General features: G+C 30.9%; 1 protein-coding gene across 1 annotated transcript in view; it reads right to left on the bottom strand.

Moving 5' to 3' along the window:
• The window catches only part of LOC134683541 (gamma-aminobutyric acid type B receptor subunit 2-like), a 37,946-nt gene extending 20,892 nt beyond the window's left edge, over nucleotides 1–17,054 (bottom strand). The window contains exons 1-5 of the mRNA XM_063542853.1: nucleotides 16,891–17,054; nucleotides 7,176–7,313; nucleotides 4,065–4,235; nucleotides 2,617–2,724; nucleotides 971–1,036 (exon numbers count right to left, since the gene is read on the bottom strand). Of these exons, the coding sequence (XP_063398923.1) occupies nucleotides 971–1,036; nucleotides 2,617–2,724; nucleotides 4,065–4,235; nucleotides 7,176–7,313; nucleotides 16,891–17,022 (615 nt within the window). The 5' untranslated portion in view covers nucleotides 17,023–17,054. The remainder of the gene's footprint in view (nucleotides 1–970; nucleotides 1,037–2,616; nucleotides 2,725–4,064; nucleotides 4,236–7,175; nucleotides 7,314–16,890) is intronic.
• Nucleotides 17,055–19,385: the final 2,331 nt, after the last annotated feature.

The raw sequence follows: 19,385 nt of genomic DNA, 5'->3' as shown, positions 1-19,385 counted from the left end.
GTGTGTGATACATTTTAACGTTGTGTCGTTTGTTTTCTTTTATTTTTGATATATTAATATAAGACGGGACACGGTACTTGTCTATCTCAAATTCATGTATTTGGTTTTGATGTTATATTTGTTATTCTCGTGGGATTTTGTCTGATGCTTGGTCCGTTTCTGTGTGTTTTACATTTCAGTGTTGTGTCGTTGTTCTCCTCTTATATTTAATGCGTTTCCCTCGGTTTTAGTTTGTTACCCCGATTTTGTTTTTTTTCTCCATTGATTTATGAGTTTTGAACAGCGGTATACTACTGTTGCCTTTATTTACGCAAGACTCTCTATCACTGTCAATCTAATGGAAACTTATTGAGTTGAACTTGCAGATAAACTGGCAATGTTGTTTGTACGAAGTTTTGTGAGGTTTAGGTATTCTATACAAAACAAACAAGGTTATTTATCCAATTTGCTGTTAAATTAAAATGTTTCTTGGGGCAACTGAGGAATCATGATTATTGGGGCAACTTAGGAATCATGATTCACTAAAATCTCATCCTAATAAAATGATATCTTCTTGAATGTGGGATAACAAGAGTATTTTTTTAATTCTTATTGCAACTAATTTTCTATATTTATGAGGAATCATTAACAAATGCAATAAAGTCATTTGTATCATTAAAGTAAGGGAAATAATATAAACCTAGCGTCATACAGACCAATAAAATAAACGACAATACAAAGAACGTAATTAATTGTGTTTTTAGGAATGTTTATTCCGAAATCAAATGATCGCTATATGTATAGTTGTTATTTTTTATTGGAATGATCATAGTTTATTTTTTTAATGCTAACCTTGCAACTAGTTTTCAATTTTGTAGAGCAATTTTTAATTTCAAAATCAATTTCAACTGAAAATTCCTTTTAAGATCAACAATAATTTTCTTATATCAGTTTTATTAGTTTTATAATCCCAATAAACAATTGATCCTACCTCACAGAAAATAGTTGTCGCAGCTGAGCTTCTGAAGGCAGCAACAATCACCCTGGAATCATATTGCTGTAAAATATTTAGAAAGCTAGTTAAGTATGTGTTCATTTTTATAAATTTCCTGTGTACAAAACTTTAAATTTGACGAAAAACTAAGGATTATCTTATATCTGATCTCAGGCATAGATTACCTTAGCCGTATTTGGCACAACTTTTTGGAATTTTTTATCCTAATTGCTCTTCAACTTTGTACGTGTTTGGCTTTATAAATATTTTGATATGAGCGTCACTGATGAGACGAAACGCGCGTCTGGCGCACTAAATTATAATCCTGGTACCTTGATAACTATGAACTTTCCAGAAGAAATTATTGATTTAATGCATGGACATATACTTAAATAAAGGCAACAACAGTAGTATACCACTGTTTAAATGACATAAACCGATTTGGGGGGGGGGGGGCAAATACGGTAATAAACACTCAAACTATAAGAGGAAAACAGAAAACAACAGGAAGACTGAAGTCAACAAAAACAAACCCAAACACACAAAGGGGTAAAGATTTGATAAAAATTTCTATATCACATTACTTAATTGCGGTCTTTTTGCACGTCTTTTCAAACATATGTTTAACACTCTATAACGTATGATAGATAGACAAATAACATTTCTTGTGGTAATTGTTGATCGCAGGCTAATTAACTACAAAGTTTGTTGCCGAAGATTACAGGATCATGACATTGATAAACACTCAGTACAAAATCATGGAAACTGAATTAACAGAGTGATGTCATCTTTTTTAAATAAAAATTAAAAGGAATCGCTATGGTTTCAAAAATAAAAGATATTCAGGACAGTTCCAAACTAAGATGTACTTTTAACGCAAACCTCTCTTAATGTTTGTATTAAATTCTATACAGCATTTTCCCCCCAAAAAGAAAGTTGACACGCGCTTGTGAAATAAAAGTAATAGATTTTTCAGACAAGATTACATTTAAACTCCTAGTGTTGTAAAAAAAAATAGCGATTGGAAACAGTATTTAAGACAGAAAATTATAAACACATACACACTCGAATAAATTATTCGTCAACCGAGGACAAAGTTATGATGAAAACAATCACGCTGTAATTAAAATTTTCTAAAAAAATAAAATCTTCATATAAAAATGATTTAATTCAGTATGCCTAGTTATTCAGTTAACTTAAATTTCGTCTCATCTAAAATTTAACCAATTGTGACATATCTTACTCCAACAAATATCTTCAAAATAAAAGAAAAATTCATTTTTTTAGTTTAAAATAAATATTGCTTGTTTTGTTGATACCATTGATCTTATGAATGGAAAATAACTGTTATTAGTCTGACTTGGCACAGGTATATCCTTATGAAAAAAAAATGGTGAATTAAACCAGGCTTTGTAGCTAGCCAAACCTCTCACTTGTATGACAGTTGCATTTTTTTTTAGCAAATGATACATTAATGACATATTAGTATTGCAATATCAATCGACGTTCGTTGTGGTTTAAGTTGTCAACATCATGCTGAAAAATGTAGCCCTTCTATGTACATGTATTAACTGACCTTTTTTATATATTATTATTGACCAACCTTGTAATTGTGATTTGATTTTTATATATAACTGACCCACCTTGAGCCTGGTTATATGATTTTCTACATTCCTGAGGTCTGTGATGATCCCAGATGTTATAAGTGTCATGTTATTGTCTATAAGGGCCTGGTGAAACTCGTCTATTTGCTAAAATTGTAAACAACATAAATGTGATTCAGGCTGGTGCGTGAAAGGCGTTTGACCAAAATAAACTGATTATCGCCATTTGAAATTGTCATGATATATTTCGGTTCCCTACATGCGGGGCTATTGTTTTTAAAATCACGGATAACTATGCCACTCCTTTCTAGACTCCCTTCCACACAAGGAAAGCTAATAATAGTACAGTAGAATTAACATTCGACTAGAGAATGTTATCACAAGCGTAGAACATTTACGTATTGAAATAACAATGGAAAATATAAATTTACACAGAAACTTTTTGCAAAAATACAAATATTTACAATGTAATTAAACATTTTCAATGGTCCACTGAAATCATGCAGCGTCGTTTAATCATGCAGCGTCGTTTAACAACGGGTTGTTGTCTCTTTGACACATTCCCCATTTCCATTCTCAATTTTATTAACACATGAAATCGATGTCTTGGCGGAAGAAAGAAGAAATATTTAATTGGTAAATTGATATCAACTTCACATCTATTATTCAATAATTTAGAGATAAGTGAATATGGTATGACTTACATTAAGACGACTAACCACAGAGTTATCATAATATTTCCTTGAAACACCCACTAAATAGTCTATAAGCATAGGTTTAGTTTCGAGAACAACGAACGTTTGAGTGACAGAACTTATCGATTATTAAGGTTTGGGTGTTAGCTATTAGCAATTGAACTTTCGTTGGCCATTTACCTTACTGTGTAAAATCATTAACTTGTGCTATGTGTTGGTTATAGTTAACTTGTATTCAATGCTTTTTTTAACCTTATTGTAACTGATTTATTATGAGGTTCTGTTTATTATCTTTCAAACTCACGTATAAAAAGTAGTCCTGGTGTTCTGTGTGTTATCTTTCTAGTATATATATAAAGTTGTTGACTTTATCTTTTTGAGTGATACAACCTATCTTATTAGTAAGATACTGAAGATGACTTGTCCTAGCGCATGCGTAGATAAATCTTAAACTTATGTATCTTGAAAGAAATGTCAAAGAGTAATAAATTGTAGAATTTACAATATGTTCATTTATAAAAATAGGTTAAAATTTAAATAGATTTACAATATTTATTGTCTGGTTATAGTCTCTGGAGAGAATACACATTGTGTAAAGTTTGCTCTACAGCTGTCTACTGTGGTTTACATAATGAACGTTCCATTTTAGAATTGAATGTAGAGTAACGGTCACATATTAGGAAGATGTGATGGATAAATAAACGGTTTCTTGTGTTTAGGTTTTTTTGGTATTTGCAATGATACCCGATCTTCTTATTGTACTTCACACAGTTAGACTTAGTGTATACTTACTGATGTAAATGTATCATCATTATAGGCCAAGGTTGCCACTCTGTTCCAACCAAAATGTTGCATCAAAGCTATACGTAATGGATTCAGATCGTCTTCTATATAATTGGTAGAGTATAAGGTTGAATATACAGATCTGTCTTTCGTGGTGGATGTTTTTGCTACGAAATTCATCTGAATATATAATATTGTAAAGACCATAACATGTTTTTCGTAGTAATAATCATTAACAAGACAAATTCTATTCAATTAAAACATGTGCTATCGACAACTTATGTCATATAACGCTAATGGTACTGATCTATGACTGCTCAGATGCTGGAAGACACAGAATGACATGTCTTATAGTTAAATTGATATCTTAGTGACAATACATGATGCGAATATAACTTTTTACTGAGAAATTGCTCCCGCAGGTGTAACACCTATAACTCATGTTTAATGACTTATCACTGTGTTCCACAGTTTTTTGTTCATTCTTAGACCAAGTACAAACTGGATTGTATGAAACGACCAATCAATCATGTATCAGACTAAACGGAAACAGTAGAAAGTATTCATCATGAGTTAATGAACACATTCTTCTATACAATTTGTTTACCTTTTAACACAAAATATCAAAGAAATACATTACATATGTTCAAATACTTGTCCTGCTGTCTCTTATAGCAATTAAGATTACAGCCATCGTTTAACACAAAGATTATAACTATTTCTTTACACTTGTAATGCATGGACTGACACTATTTAATCAATTCTTATCTTCCTGTCTGAAGGTAACCTTTACTTTTTATGGATGTTTTATTGTAAATTCTGAGTAAGAGAGGTACTAACAATAAAGTATAACATGTCAAATATTAACACGTTGTAATTACGCAACAGTGAAATACGTACTTAACGATAGATATTTTTTTGTTTGATTACAAATCGTATTAAGAAATGACATTTTTCAATTTCGATGATATTAAAAATTCATTGAATCATATTGATTTTCGGATAAAAATGAACAGCAATCTTTAAATGAAAATGATTTTAGTCTATGAGACTGTTTGCTTAACGGAATTTAAGATTCTATGTATTGTTATTAATCTAATGTATTATCGAGGATAATTCTATAATCGTGATGATTAGTTAAATATTAATTTATTTTAATTGATTGATGCAAATTTAACTGTCAATTACCTGGTGTACGACGAAACAGCTCATGAGTACTTATTGAAATTTTATAAATCTTTAAGTTAAATTTAGCTTGATACATAAGCCAGAAATTGATTGATTAAATATATGTCCGTTCATCTTTCTGTCCAAGCTGCAAGTATCATAATTGAGCATTGAGACAGGCGATACAAGAGGCATGCATATACCCTTTTTTGACATTTTAACCTTAGCTATTATAATGAAATTAGAATATGTAGTATGAATGTGCATGAGACACATCTTCATCCAAGTCACACTGGGCAATAGGTCAACACAGAGCCTTGGCCAACACCGAACATTCAACTATAAAACGCCCTTAAATGACTAATGTAAAACAATAACAAATATGAATGTCAGTGGTCTTATCTATATACAAAATGAGACAAACTTATAAACTACTTAAACAAATGCATCCTTGAACAACAAGCTCCTGACTTAGGACAGGTATACACAAATACAGCGTATGATGGAATTTAATGCGACTGTCATACAAGTGGCAGGCTAAGCTAGCCCTAAAACTAGGTTTAATCCACTTTTTTTTACTTACAGAAATGTCTGTACCAAGTTAGGAATATAACAGTTGTTATTCATTCATTTGATGTGTTTAAGCTTTTAATTTTGCGATTTCAAATTTCTTTGGAGCTCATTCGTTTTGTTACTTTGATATTTAAAAAAATGTGTAAACATTTCACAAGTTGTTTGTCAATTCATAAAATCATAATTTTTTGTTACACCCATGACATTGAGAGTGATTCCAGCTTTTCGTTTTTTTCGGTGCTTTTTTAAAAAGTTGTCATGTGTGCTATTTTTTGTCTGTTTGTCCTTTTCATTTTGAGCCATGGCGTTGTCAATTTATTTTCGATTTATGAGTTTGACTGTCCCTCTGGTATCTTTCGTCCCTCTTTTGTCACGGATAGCTGATTAACCATAATGGTGCAATTAAAGCTGTTTTATTGTATACGGTGATAACTTATTTCACATGACTCTTGATTGTCAAGATAACGGATTCTGATGAAAAATGTCGTGATGTTGCACTCTTGTTTTAGGGCAGGGTGAAGGTTGGTACCTATTTAAACGTTTAAACCCGCTGCATTTGTTTTCTACTGTTTTGTCGCTATATATATTAGACTGTTGGTTTTCCTGTTTGAATGGTTTTACACTAGTCATGTTGGGGCCCTTTGTATCTTGCCGTTCGGTGTGAGCAATGAGTCCGTGTTAAAAACCATAATTAGTTATTTATGGTTTACCTTTACAAATAGTGGCTTTGATTGAAAGTTGTTTCATTTAAACTTTTACTCAACTTCTTATATATATGTGCATAAAAGCAGGTGCGAATTGTTACAATTTTCAGTTCATTAGTTAAGGTTTCACGTAGAAAATAAGGTTCATACAACCTCAGGCATTATTGACTTCTGATAAAATTTATAAAGTGTTTATTTTATAGCACTGGGTATCTGCGGCATATAGACGGTTTGCATGCATGGAACAATAGCACTGGGTATCTCCCGCAGATGGACTGTTTGCATGCAGGGTATCATCAGTTCATTAGTAAATAATTTAATTTGACATCGTTTATAGATATATAAATTCTTCAATAGTAAAGATGATGTTGATTCTGTTTTTCCTTCTAGGAGTTGTTTCTTTGTTTCTTATGGTCATTCATACAGTGACCTATAGTTGGTAATGTCTCCGTCAGTTTGGTCTCTTGTGGAGAGTTGTCTAATTGGCAATCATACAGGTTTGAGATTGAGCATTCCTTGTAAAGATAAATCATGAAAACGCTTTGGATGCACGAATGTTATAAAACAATATCCCCATTTACCTTACACATCGTACAATCTAATGACAGCTGCCACCAGTCAGTTTTCTTTAATTTATTAAGTATAATATCATGATAGTGTAACTAGTTTAATTTACCTGAATTGTATTATAGAATGGTGTAATAGCTCCCGAAAGTTTTACTTCGTCTGACATCTGCGGTCCAAACACTGCTATTTTTGTTGGAGACGCAGACAATACTTCATTCAAGACCTTCCCTGCCAAACCTTCTTTACCCTAGAACACAAGATAATGTATTTTACTGTCTTTCTAATTATTATTACTGTAATTTGAATTATTAACATGTCCTTCTACAATATGTATAAGTACAGTTGTACTTTACAGATTTTACAGTCTTTCATATGATTGGTTCATATTCTTGCTTACTATACAGTCTTCGTGTTAAATGACCATAACATGATTATATCGTTGTTTTAAATCATGCTTGTTGTTCTGTGGTGTATAGTTTTCTACTGACATTTTATAATACATCACTTAAATTTTGTTTTATCGATGTATCTTCAAAAAGGAGGGACGAAAGATACCAAAGGGACAGTCAAACTCATAAATCGAAAAATAAACTGACAACGCCTGCCTAAAAAAAGTGAAAACAAACAGACAAACAATAGAACACAAGACACAACAAAGAAAACTAAAGAATAAGCAACACGAACCCCACCAAAAAGTATGAGATACGTATATTCGAGCGGTACATAGGACATTGTTATGAGTTATCTAACAATTCTACAAAATCAATACTTCACTAAACATAAATACTTCCCTTTCCTGGATTAAGAAATAAACATTTGATCTCATCAATTTGATTAATATTTGAATGAAATCATTTATTTTACGTCTATTTTAATAACTACAGGGATTTACAAAACCGATATAATGTTCATGACCACTGCAGGGATATTCACGACCGCTATCAATGTTCATGACCGCTGCAGATTCTTATCGCAGCTACAATAGTACTTTAGGCAATAGTATCAACACAATATATACTACAATCTAAATCAGAAAATATGCCCATAATGAATTCTATCACAAATTAATGTGCACAGTTATCTATCATATGGTAGTAGAAAACATCTTACCACAAGGAGCTGTATGACTATACTAATGGTAAAAGTCAAATTGAAAGCACATGACCACTAAAAAAAACTGGTATGCACATGTATTCAAAAAACATAAAATTATGCAATAGGTGAAGTTTCTATCATGCGAAAACTATCCAGACAAACGGGCAAAAGATCAAGGATGAATCACATACAATTTAATTTATCAGACATTATCAGAAATCTAATACAACTCAATATCCCTTATACACATTGACGAAGTCAGGGATCTACGAGTTTTTTTTTTAACATTGTATGCATATGTGTAAGTATTAGGGTTGTGTTACATGCTTGTTGGCATTCAACATCCCCTAGAACAGTTTATTAAGACAATAAACATTGAAGAAATTGCAATATACAGGCAATCATTTTAAGGGAGATTATTATATCTTGTGTTCAAAAGCTATCTCATGTATTCCTTTAATAATAATACTTGATTCAGAAGCAATACAGCTAATAGAATATACAATTTAACATTATTTTTTTGAATGCACCAGTGAAATATAAATACCAAAATTATACACAATACATGTATGGCGGAGAATGAAAATAAATTCATATGATAGATAATTAATACAACTACATATTATGATTTTTTTCAATATTAAACAAAAAATTACGTAAATTATTAAGTTCTGTCACATTGTAAATTTATATATTTGATAAACAGGTCTATCTCAATAAAATTGCAGTATATCTGTACCATATATATATCTATCATGTCTATAAAGAATACATTTTGATGCATTTAAAAAAAAAAAAAAAATCAGCAATAAACAAATGATTATTGTATCTTTCATTCCATGTTTTAAATCATGTATAAATATATCAATTACTCTTTGTTTTAGCCATACATCATGAAATTCATATCTATATAAAATATATTTGACTGAACATGCCCAATTCGGTTTGTCATTGTGTTTTGTGAATAAACTCTCCAATATATCTTCATAACATGCTTTAAATATACAGTTATCAGTACTTAATAATTTGAACCTTTGTCTTCATAATACGTTGTATGACGTCCTAATTCACAATAAGCCATTCATGAGGATTGCAAAACACATGTGATTATATTTAGAGTATTTCTTAAGAAAATGGTGAAATATTGTATATCAAAAACGAAACGTTATAGTATTTTCGTACTTTTATATGTTTGACAATGTCAGGTTAGCATATTAATTTATCCCTCTCCGTCCGTCTATCCGTCCGTTTATCCGTCTGTCCGTGCGTCCGTTATTCCGTCCATTTGTCCGTCCGTCCGGATTAGGATACATTGTTTGTCAGGCTATCTCCTCCGTTAATTTTAGAGGTACAACTTTAATATTTTGTAGGATAGTCATACACATCAAGAAGGTGTGTATGGCCACAGGATTTTTTTTCAAATTATCTGGAAATAACAGGTAGTTTGAACATATTTATTTGTTTTGTACTACCTGCATCAAGAGTTTATGGTTTGTCCAGCCATGTCCTCATACAGTTTTGGAGATATAACTTTGATATTTTGTAGGATGTTCATACACATTTCGAGCATGTGGAGCAGGATCTGCTTACCCTTCCGGAGCACCTGAGATCACCCCTAGTTTTTGGTGGGGTTTGTGTTGTTTATTCTTTAGTTTTTTATGTTGTGTCAAGTGTACTATTGTTTGTCTGTTTGTCCTTTTCATTTTTAGTGAAGGCTTTGTCCAATTAATGAGTTTGACTGTCCCTTTGGTATCTTTGGCCCCCTTTTGAAGATGTGCATAGCCATAGAATTTTGATTTTTTGCAAATATTTTAGAATTTTTTTGCAAATATTTTTGATTTTTTTTGGCAAATATTTTTGAAATAATGACAGGTTGTCATTTTTTTTTGGACTATCAGCATAGAGGTCATGGCTTGTCCGGCTATCTCCTCCTACAGTTTTGGAGATACAACTTTACTTTTATGTAGAAGGTGTACATGACCATAGGATTTTGATTTTTTCCGGCCATCTCCTCCTACAATTACATCTTTAACTTCATCATACATAGTGTTAAATCTATAAGTTCCCATGGTCAGGTGGGGACATCATTTGTGTTTTAAAAATAGCGATACAATTTCAAGTTGTATGCCAAAATCACTGTTTGTCAAATGTATGATATGTGCAACTATACTCATGCATATGACAGAGCTGAACGGGGGAATTGTCCATATTTTGTTGGAGTTAAGTCTTCAGTTTTGGTTGTTGTGTTTGGTAACCTGTTGTTTTTTTATCTAGTCGTGTTTATGATTTTACATGTCTTTGTCAGTTTGTCTCCGACTTTGAGTTTAAAAATGCCTGTTTAGTATCTGTCGTCCCTCCTTTTTTGGTACCGACTTTGAGTTTGCATATGCCTGTTTGGTATCGTTCGTTCCTCTTTTTGGTCTCCGACTTTGAGTTTGAATATGCCTGTTTAGTATACTCCGCATCTCTTCTATTCCATATTTTTTAAAATACATATACAGATATATGTGAAGGAATCGATTTGAAAGTGCCATTTTAAATGAACTATTTGTCGATTTTCGTGAATTGATATTCCACCAAACAGTTCGTATTTGTATAGGTTAGATATTGTTTTTAAACAATATGAAGCTGAACTAATGCAAAACCTTCCTAAAGATGAAATGTTGTATACACTTTTGCCAATACATTTTGGTATTTTTAATTTCACGTTCAGACAACCACATATTGGTTATTCTCTTTAACAGATAAAAACCTATATTTGAGTGTATTTTTGCATCTTTTACACATGGACCGTGACATTAAGATTACTATTGAAAGCTTACTGTGTGCTCATAACAGAATGTTTTTCTTGATTTTTATAGATGTATTGACAAATTCAAACATCAGAAAACTTCTGTTGGTGGATATCGTATGTAATTTATGCCTCTGTTGACATTTGGAAAACGGTACTTGAAATTGATAAACATCTAGTACGATGATGAAGGGGTGAAATTATGAGAAACGAGACACATCAATTATATCAAAGGTGTTCAATTGAAATCTGATTTAAGATATAAATATTTAATTTTGTTTTTCTACAGAACTTTGGAGTAGGCTGATTAAAGTGCATATCGAACAAATCCTGCGTAATGGACGTTTTGAAAATGTTTTTATATAATTATGTGGTCCACTTATTTTGTACTTGCATGACATGCCTTTCGTTTAATAACAAACGGTTAATAAAGACAACAGTAGTATTCCGCTGTTCAAAAGTCATAAATGCATTGAGAGAAAATAAATCCGGGTTTCAATCTAAACCTGAGGGAAACATTTCAAATACAAGAGCAAAACAACATAACAACAGAAACACTGACGTGCAACAAAAACAAACGTCAATAAACCGGAGTATACAGACAATTCCATGATACTATATATAAGGGTACAACTCCAAACGAACGAGTATTCGATTGAGTTTGTGTGATGTTAAAAAATGGTAGTAGATAACAAGTATCACGAAAAGTAAAAAGGCTGAAAACACAACTGCAGATAATAAAAGAGTCCAAAAGACGATAAACAGTCCACATAACTCACGGAAAATCAAATATTTAGCAAAACTAACCTCCCCATTATTAGAGGCGAGCAAATGCCTCGGAAGGGTATGCAGTTCCTGATCCACTAGTTACACCCGTTGTGTTGTTACACATTTCAATTTAAAATATGATATCAGTTGCAAAAGAGGGACGAAAGATACCAGAGGCACAGTCAAACTCATAAATCAAAAATAAACTGTCATCGCCTTGCAAGTTGATATACCGATAGTGAAGACGACAGGTTTGTAATTATAGTTTTTTCCCTCGGCACAAAAAAATCAGAAATCGTTATCATAAAAGTTTGAATCGGAAGAACACACGAATTGCTATTTTTCAGTTAGAACGAATAATGTTGTTGAAACCCTTTTAATATCAATCCATGTTACCATTAGGTGATTATTTTTAATACAGTAAATTCAGAAATTATTGCGATATGCATGTTTTTATTAATACGAATAATGCGATTGGGTGAGAATCGTAATTATATGAACTCCCATTATGAAATCTAATGCATAAATAAATATGCTATTTTTTGTGCATTTCGACAATCTATGTTCCTCTAGAGAAGCTGTCTGTAACCTTGCACTACCAGATAATAATTCTTAATGGACAATATCGATCATAATTTGCCTCGAAGGTTATGATAAAATATGAGCGAAATATTTTAGAACAATTATGACTTATATGGTTTTAATGATTAAAAGAAAATAATTATACATTAACTGGAAGTAAAATCTAACGCCATCAAAATAAAACGACCAAATACAAATATGATTTTATATAAATGGTTTTACAGATAAAAAATGATTTGAAAGAATCGATGACAGTCAACTTTTAAAATGAACGCCACGCATTTATCAGTGCAAAAAGTTTAGTTTAAAAGCCTTTTGTTCAGTACAGTTCTAATATTATACTTTTGTTTCAGAAATAAGCCTCTTTTTTATTACATTCGAATTAGCTGCTTACATAAACTGAACGTTTTCAGAATTAACCTTTTAGAACTGAAGAAATTGAAGTGTCGTGTCTTTTCCATCTTTTCACAAATTTATGACATTTATTTTTTCGATGAATCTTTATTTATGCTTGTCAAAGATGACCTTTGAAACGAAGAAGTTAATAAGATATATGATAAATTGAATCTCAAATAAATCTGATATGTAAAAGAAGAAATACACAACGAATGACTGAAAATCATTTTCAATATTGTTGTCCATTTAGCACACAAACGCAGAAGACATCGGAAGCATTACATAATTCAACAAAAGGGAGAAACAATTAAAAATCTGTGTAATGATAAAATAGAAAAATAAATGATAGTCTATGCTTTTGATTATGCCATTTGATCATGAATTTCCGTTTTGAATTTCCTCTGCACGAAAAAAGGGAGAGTTTTCGATACAGAAAAATAACACATTTAAAAGTTAAAATGATAATGATAATGATGATATTTTAGTCCGTTCTGCGCTTTTGTCCGACAGATATCGCCATTATAATTCAGAGACAAATTAATTTTCTTTCAAAAGTCCGTAACGTTAAACTTTCATTTGCCTGCATCTATTTAGAAAATGAAAATACATATTAATTATTCTTCAGTGAATCATGCTGCAAATATCATTAAGCTAATATTTGTATAAGAAAAATATGAGCCCAAAATTTAAGTATATATCATTTTCAGTATTAAATATATTTCACCAGATGTGCACTTCAATCATTAATGTCTCTTGCATTATAATCGAGAACAACAGATTTGAAATCTAAAACGTAATACAAACATGTATCTTTATCGGTAAAAAACCAATGCTTCTGCTGAGAATCTTTCAACTGAGGGTTTCGCTATTCACAGTTTGATGATAGAAGCTAAAATCAAGAATACAATCAAGACAAAAAAAGGTGAATGATTTTATAATATGGCTGTCTGCTTTCAAAATGCAATGCATACAAGTATACCGTAAATATCATATGGTACGTTTAATTTCTATAAATCTCAAAAATTCTAAAGCAGTTAAATCTTTCATCCAATGTAAAAATCTCATTATCGAAACGAATGAACGGTAATGAAATTATTTAGCTGTAAGTGACAGCAACTGGTTAGCGATTATACTGATAAATCTGTAAGACATTATTAAGGTTTAAAGAAATATAATATTGGTCAATGATCAATGGTATATGTACATTTGAGTGAAGGGTATTGCGTGCGATAATTGAATGGTTTATAGTCCCTTTGTGTAGGCTAGATTGGAAAATTCAAGATACTCTATTGTATTCAATGTAAAAAATTCTGGTAAAAATAGTCAAAAAAATAAGATATACTGTATTTTGTAATTACAATATGTAATTTTGATAAATAAAGAAATTACACAAGACACGGGTCTGGCGGTATCACCAGATGATATACTTACGTAATTTAAACTCTTTATAAGACTTCTCTCCCAGTATACAAACGTGATATAACCATTGATATTGTTTCCAATCTTTATGTCAATTAATTTAATGGAACTATGAATGAAAGATGCGAAGCTGTTGTGTCAAGTGGATGTTGGATTTTAACAGTCTTGTCTCGCAAAGTAGCATTGCGTATTGGTATTTCTATCCATAAATTATTTTGTTCTACGTTTTTAGTTTACACATTTCTTAGTTTTTGCCATACTTCTAGTGATCTTCTTGCTTCTTGCACAACTTATTCAACAAATTGTTGATTATAATAAATCAATAACTGATAACGAGAATGTTGTAGCTTATAGACTATATCAAACTTAACCATATGAAACAATGAATAATGTATTCCGTTCATATGCACTGCACGCGAGACAACATAAACTGTAATAACGAAGGCACAATGGAAAATAATATCTACTATCATTCAACGTAATTTGTTTTTTTAAGAACACATGGGAATTAGTTCATTTTTCATTCCAATTGAAGGCTATTAAAATGTTGTAAAAGATAAACAGATACAAAATCGCATTAATCAATCTGTAAAGGATTTTGTAATTGTTGGAGAATGTACCAAACACGTCAAGATTTCTTTTTTAACCACCCATGAATACGTAAGATTAATCAAAGACAATCTGAGTAACTAAATATTTACATATATATAACATTACTAAAGAGACATTTATTGTCGAAATCCGGATCTGGTGTACCAAAAAATTGCTTGCACCTCATGTTGTGGCATATTATCTTTGCCACAAGTTTATTGTTATGTCAAGTATTAAATTTATATTAAGATCCACTTTGTTACATCTTTCGATCAATTCATTTGGCAATCGCCAATGGCAGTCAGCAGGGTTAAAGAACATCAAATGCGTTTTGTTAAAATATACTTTTTCACTTGATGTTTTTTTTGGAAAATGTTGTTTGTGCCGTATTTAGACCCTTCTACAACGAATTTTGTTTTAAATGCACACATATAAAAATTGCGGTTTTATCCAACGTTATCATAGGTCTGAATCTATATATTGTTAATTATTTCTATAGTACCATTTTAATATCTAGAGATATCTTTTACTGAAGTTTCTTGCTTCAAAATAGAGATTATTTTTTACATATTTGTTTGTTTAAGCCAGCTGATAGAATATTTTGTAATGACTATAGTACTTTATCTTGATATAAACCAATATTCGTAAAATCATACTCAGTTAAACATACACCTTCTGGTACTTGATTTACTTCTGTTGATATTATGTTAACCTTCCGTGTATTCCATTCCTTTGGTGTTTGCGTATTTGTTTTGATACATTTCTACTATTAAAATGTGTTTTATACGTTATGACAAACATATTTTGGAAATAACAACAATTTTCCTAATAACTATAGTATCGTTTGTATCTTAACATAGCTATTACTTATAACATTCTGTTTATTATTGTCGGAATCGCAACACGTTGTATTCCTATTTTATTTCGAACATGAAAAAATGTTCACAAATTAACATGTAATAGTTAAATAAGGCCACAATAGTATACCGCTGATAAAACAAATATGGGTAACAAACTAAAACCGAGGTCGATTCATTTAATGAACAGTTTGATGTTTGATGATTTTATCGCATAAAGAAAATGACCATAACACGTTAAAAAAGTCATGTGTTTGGTGCGCCTTTTTTGTATGCCTTCATCCGAATATTTGGAACTGATTGATGTATAAATACCGAGGCAGTTGTAGATCTTAATGACCAAAAAGGACCTAGAAAAAATACCAATCCATTAAACGTTTACTTTGCCATGTGAATGACCTACTTAAAAAAAATCATGACAGAACCTAAGAAGATACAAAATAACTTGATAACGCTCAGTAAAATTTTCAGACCTACTTGAAGGAACTTCATTTGTGAAGAAAACCGGGTAAACCTCTCATTAAGACATCATTCCATAGACGATTTGTCGATGGTTATATGATAATAAATCTGATAACGTTATATATAGATTCTTACATTGATACCAGTGGATTATCGGATTTATCCAATCGAGATAGTTAAATTATCAATTTTAAAGTTCGAGCCGCCTCGGCGAGTACTTTAAAATTTATAATTTAACTATCGAGATTGGATAAATCCGATAATCCACGAGTAACTATGTAAGAATCTATTTCTCTAATGATTAAAAAGACATTTTCTTTTTTTTGTTTACCGAAAATCCCCTTCGAGTGCCCTTTACATTGCACGAAGTTGTCAATTTCATTAACACCTGTTATCATATTTTGGTTCATCCAGTCAGCCAAAAAGGTCATGACCCTCAAAATCATCCAATGATCTTCTGAGATCACCAGCAACCACACGTTGATTAAATTTTTTTATACAATGGGTTCGAAAAGGGATAAATTTCCATAGAATTAGAGAAATTGTGTTATATAAAAACTAGATGCGGTATGACTGCCAGTAAGACAAATCTCCACAAAATACCCAAATGACACAGAAATTAACAGCTATAGGTCACAAATGAGCAAAATAAAGCTCACACCATAAATTCAGATACAAAACGCCTCGAAATCCCAAATGTAAAAAAAAAATCAACGAAACAACTTACGGCATAATAAATATACAAAATATTAACGAAAATAAATTCTGTATTACAAACAAAAACTACTGAATTACAGACTCCTGACTTCAGACAGGCACATACATACATAATATAGCCTTCTGGGAAATTTAATGTGTCTTACCTTGGTATCGCCATATACAAATCTTAATTCATATCCGTCCAAAATGTCCGTTCGATTAAATATTTCGTCCGCAGCGGATTGGAACAAAGTAGGCAAGAAATTGGCATATTTACTCCACCAATGATCGGACATTTCTAACAATCCGGCAACATACAAAGTCTTTGTGGCATGGTAACATGGCATTGATAAAAACAATACTAGTAGACTCTGAAACAACATTTTCAAAGAAATGATTTAACACATTGATGTAATATAGATATATTAATATAGATCAATACCTCAATCCAAGATTCCGAACATCCAATCGAACGGCGTACTTTAGTACAACGATTATATAGTCGCACTGCTGTTTAAAGCGTTATGTATAAACCTTTCCATATAAGTTAATTAAATAATCATGATGGCTTAAATCATCATGTTAATATCAAAATGAAAATAAAAATATATCTATAGTTTTTATTTCGAAGGATTATTCTCATGATATTCTTTTACACAAATCTAAAATTAGGTGTGCCGTGTATATGACACCCACTAATATTATTTGCACATCAAGTGTTTTGTAAATCTCTTGAACCATTTTAAGCAATATCATTTTGGAGCAGAATAGTATGAAGGAAAAGTTATAAACAATCTTAGATAAAAAAGGAATTAATAAAAAAAGAATGATTGTTGGTTAAACTAAGTTTCCAATACATTTTTCCAATACGAGTTTTTTTTTACAAACTAAAGCTAATTGCAATAAATTATATCTGTATGATAGTTTTAAGGTTTAATCGACCTCAAACATTTTAATTAGTTTCCCCCAAAAAACTTTAATATTGATATTATCCATGTAGAAAAGTTTCACCTATTTGTATACTCGTAATTTTGATTTTGGGATTTGATAAAAGTATCTTTATACATCATACATTTTGCAGATATTTTTTAATAAAAAAAACTCGATATTATTGAACTGCTTCCATTAAGTCTGTCCATTAATTTCAAACGAAGATGTCCCTAGATAGATGTTTAATATCAAAATGAATTTGTAAAAAAAGAGAAAAAAAAGGTTGCATGCACGTATTTCTACATTTGAGCATTTGAATCAAACATTTATTCGCGTTTTTTTTTAATTTACGAACTCAAATGATTTTTAAAACATTTTATAAAAAAAAGATTACTGTGAATATCTTTTACAAAATTCAAAGAGTTTTGTTGTATTTCATTGATGTGTAGTTTTAAGTATCTAAACAAATATGAAAAGTAAAATGAAAAAATAAGCTGTTAATATTTAAAACAGAAAATGAAAAAAAGATGATTGACTGGACTAACTTTATATATGGTGTTGACAGCAAATCTTTTGTTGAGTTGATTACAACTATGGGAATGACTTTTCAGATTTGCAAGAAGCTCTAAACAAACAACCAAATAACAAATTATCGTTTTAAGAATACATCTATGAATTCGGTATCTTTATTAGTCGATATTGTCTTTGATTTGTTTTATCTAGTCGTCACAAATACGACAAAAATCTTTATGGTCATACTTTGAGGAATTATTAACTGCCCATGTTATTCAAATCTATTTAGAAAAGATATGAATATCTATGGATCATAATTGTAGTATCATTCAGAATTGTGACAAAAACGTTAACGCGCTACAGATAATAGATTAAACCAAGAAGTAAATTGTATAAATATGCATATAATATCGGGTAAAACGACTTTAATACTCTTAGGACAAAGGATTTGCATATTTTCATTGACGATCGCATAAGAAAGACACGTTCACTTTTGCCAATGAGTAAACGTTGTTGTCTGTTTTGCAACACCCATAGATGTAAAATAAAAAAGGTTTTAAATTTAGTTTTGTGCGTTACAATGTGATAAAAATACAATTGAAAACGCCGAAAGTAAATGTTCAATAGGTTTTTTGCTATTTTTGTTAACTATTTCATTAAATGAAAACCAAATTGATAATAACATAGTATCGATTTCTAATTCTCTTTCTACCCGTGAGAGATAAAAAGCGAGGCGAAAGATACCAGAAGGACATTTTAACTCATAGATCGAAACCAAATCGTTATGACTAAAAAAATTAGCTTTATCGATTGATGACTATTGAACAATAGTTGTAAAAGAGGGACGAAATGTACCAAAGGGACAGTCAAACTCATAAATCATAAAACAAACTGATAACGCCATGGCTAAAAATGAAAAAGACAAACAGACAAACAATAGTACACATGACACAACATAGAAAACTAAAGAATAAACAACACGAACCCCACCAAAAACTACTGTATATCGGTATTACACCACAAACGATTATACACGTAAATCGGGACTTAAATTATTTGATAAAGCTTGTCATCTGATAAGCTAAAAAATGAAACAGACCATGTATCGAAACCGATTGATGCTAATGTTATAACAGAATCCAGTCATCTCAGAATATTTAGAACATCATATAACCAGAATTCATCTCGACAGGGAGCTTTGGAATAAGTTTAAACT

The sequence above is a fragment of the Mytilus trossulus genome, chromosome 9, assembly GCF_036588685.1.
Source record: "Mytilus trossulus isolate FHL-02 chromosome 9, PNRI_Mtr1.1.1.hap1, whole genome shotgun sequence".
NCBI classification, from domain to species: domain Eukaryota; kingdom Metazoa; phylum Mollusca; class Bivalvia; order Mytilida; family Mytilidae; genus Mytilus; species Mytilus trossulus.
Note: the sequence above shows the minus strand (reverse complement) of the source record. Positions and strands in the feature narration are given on the sequence as shown.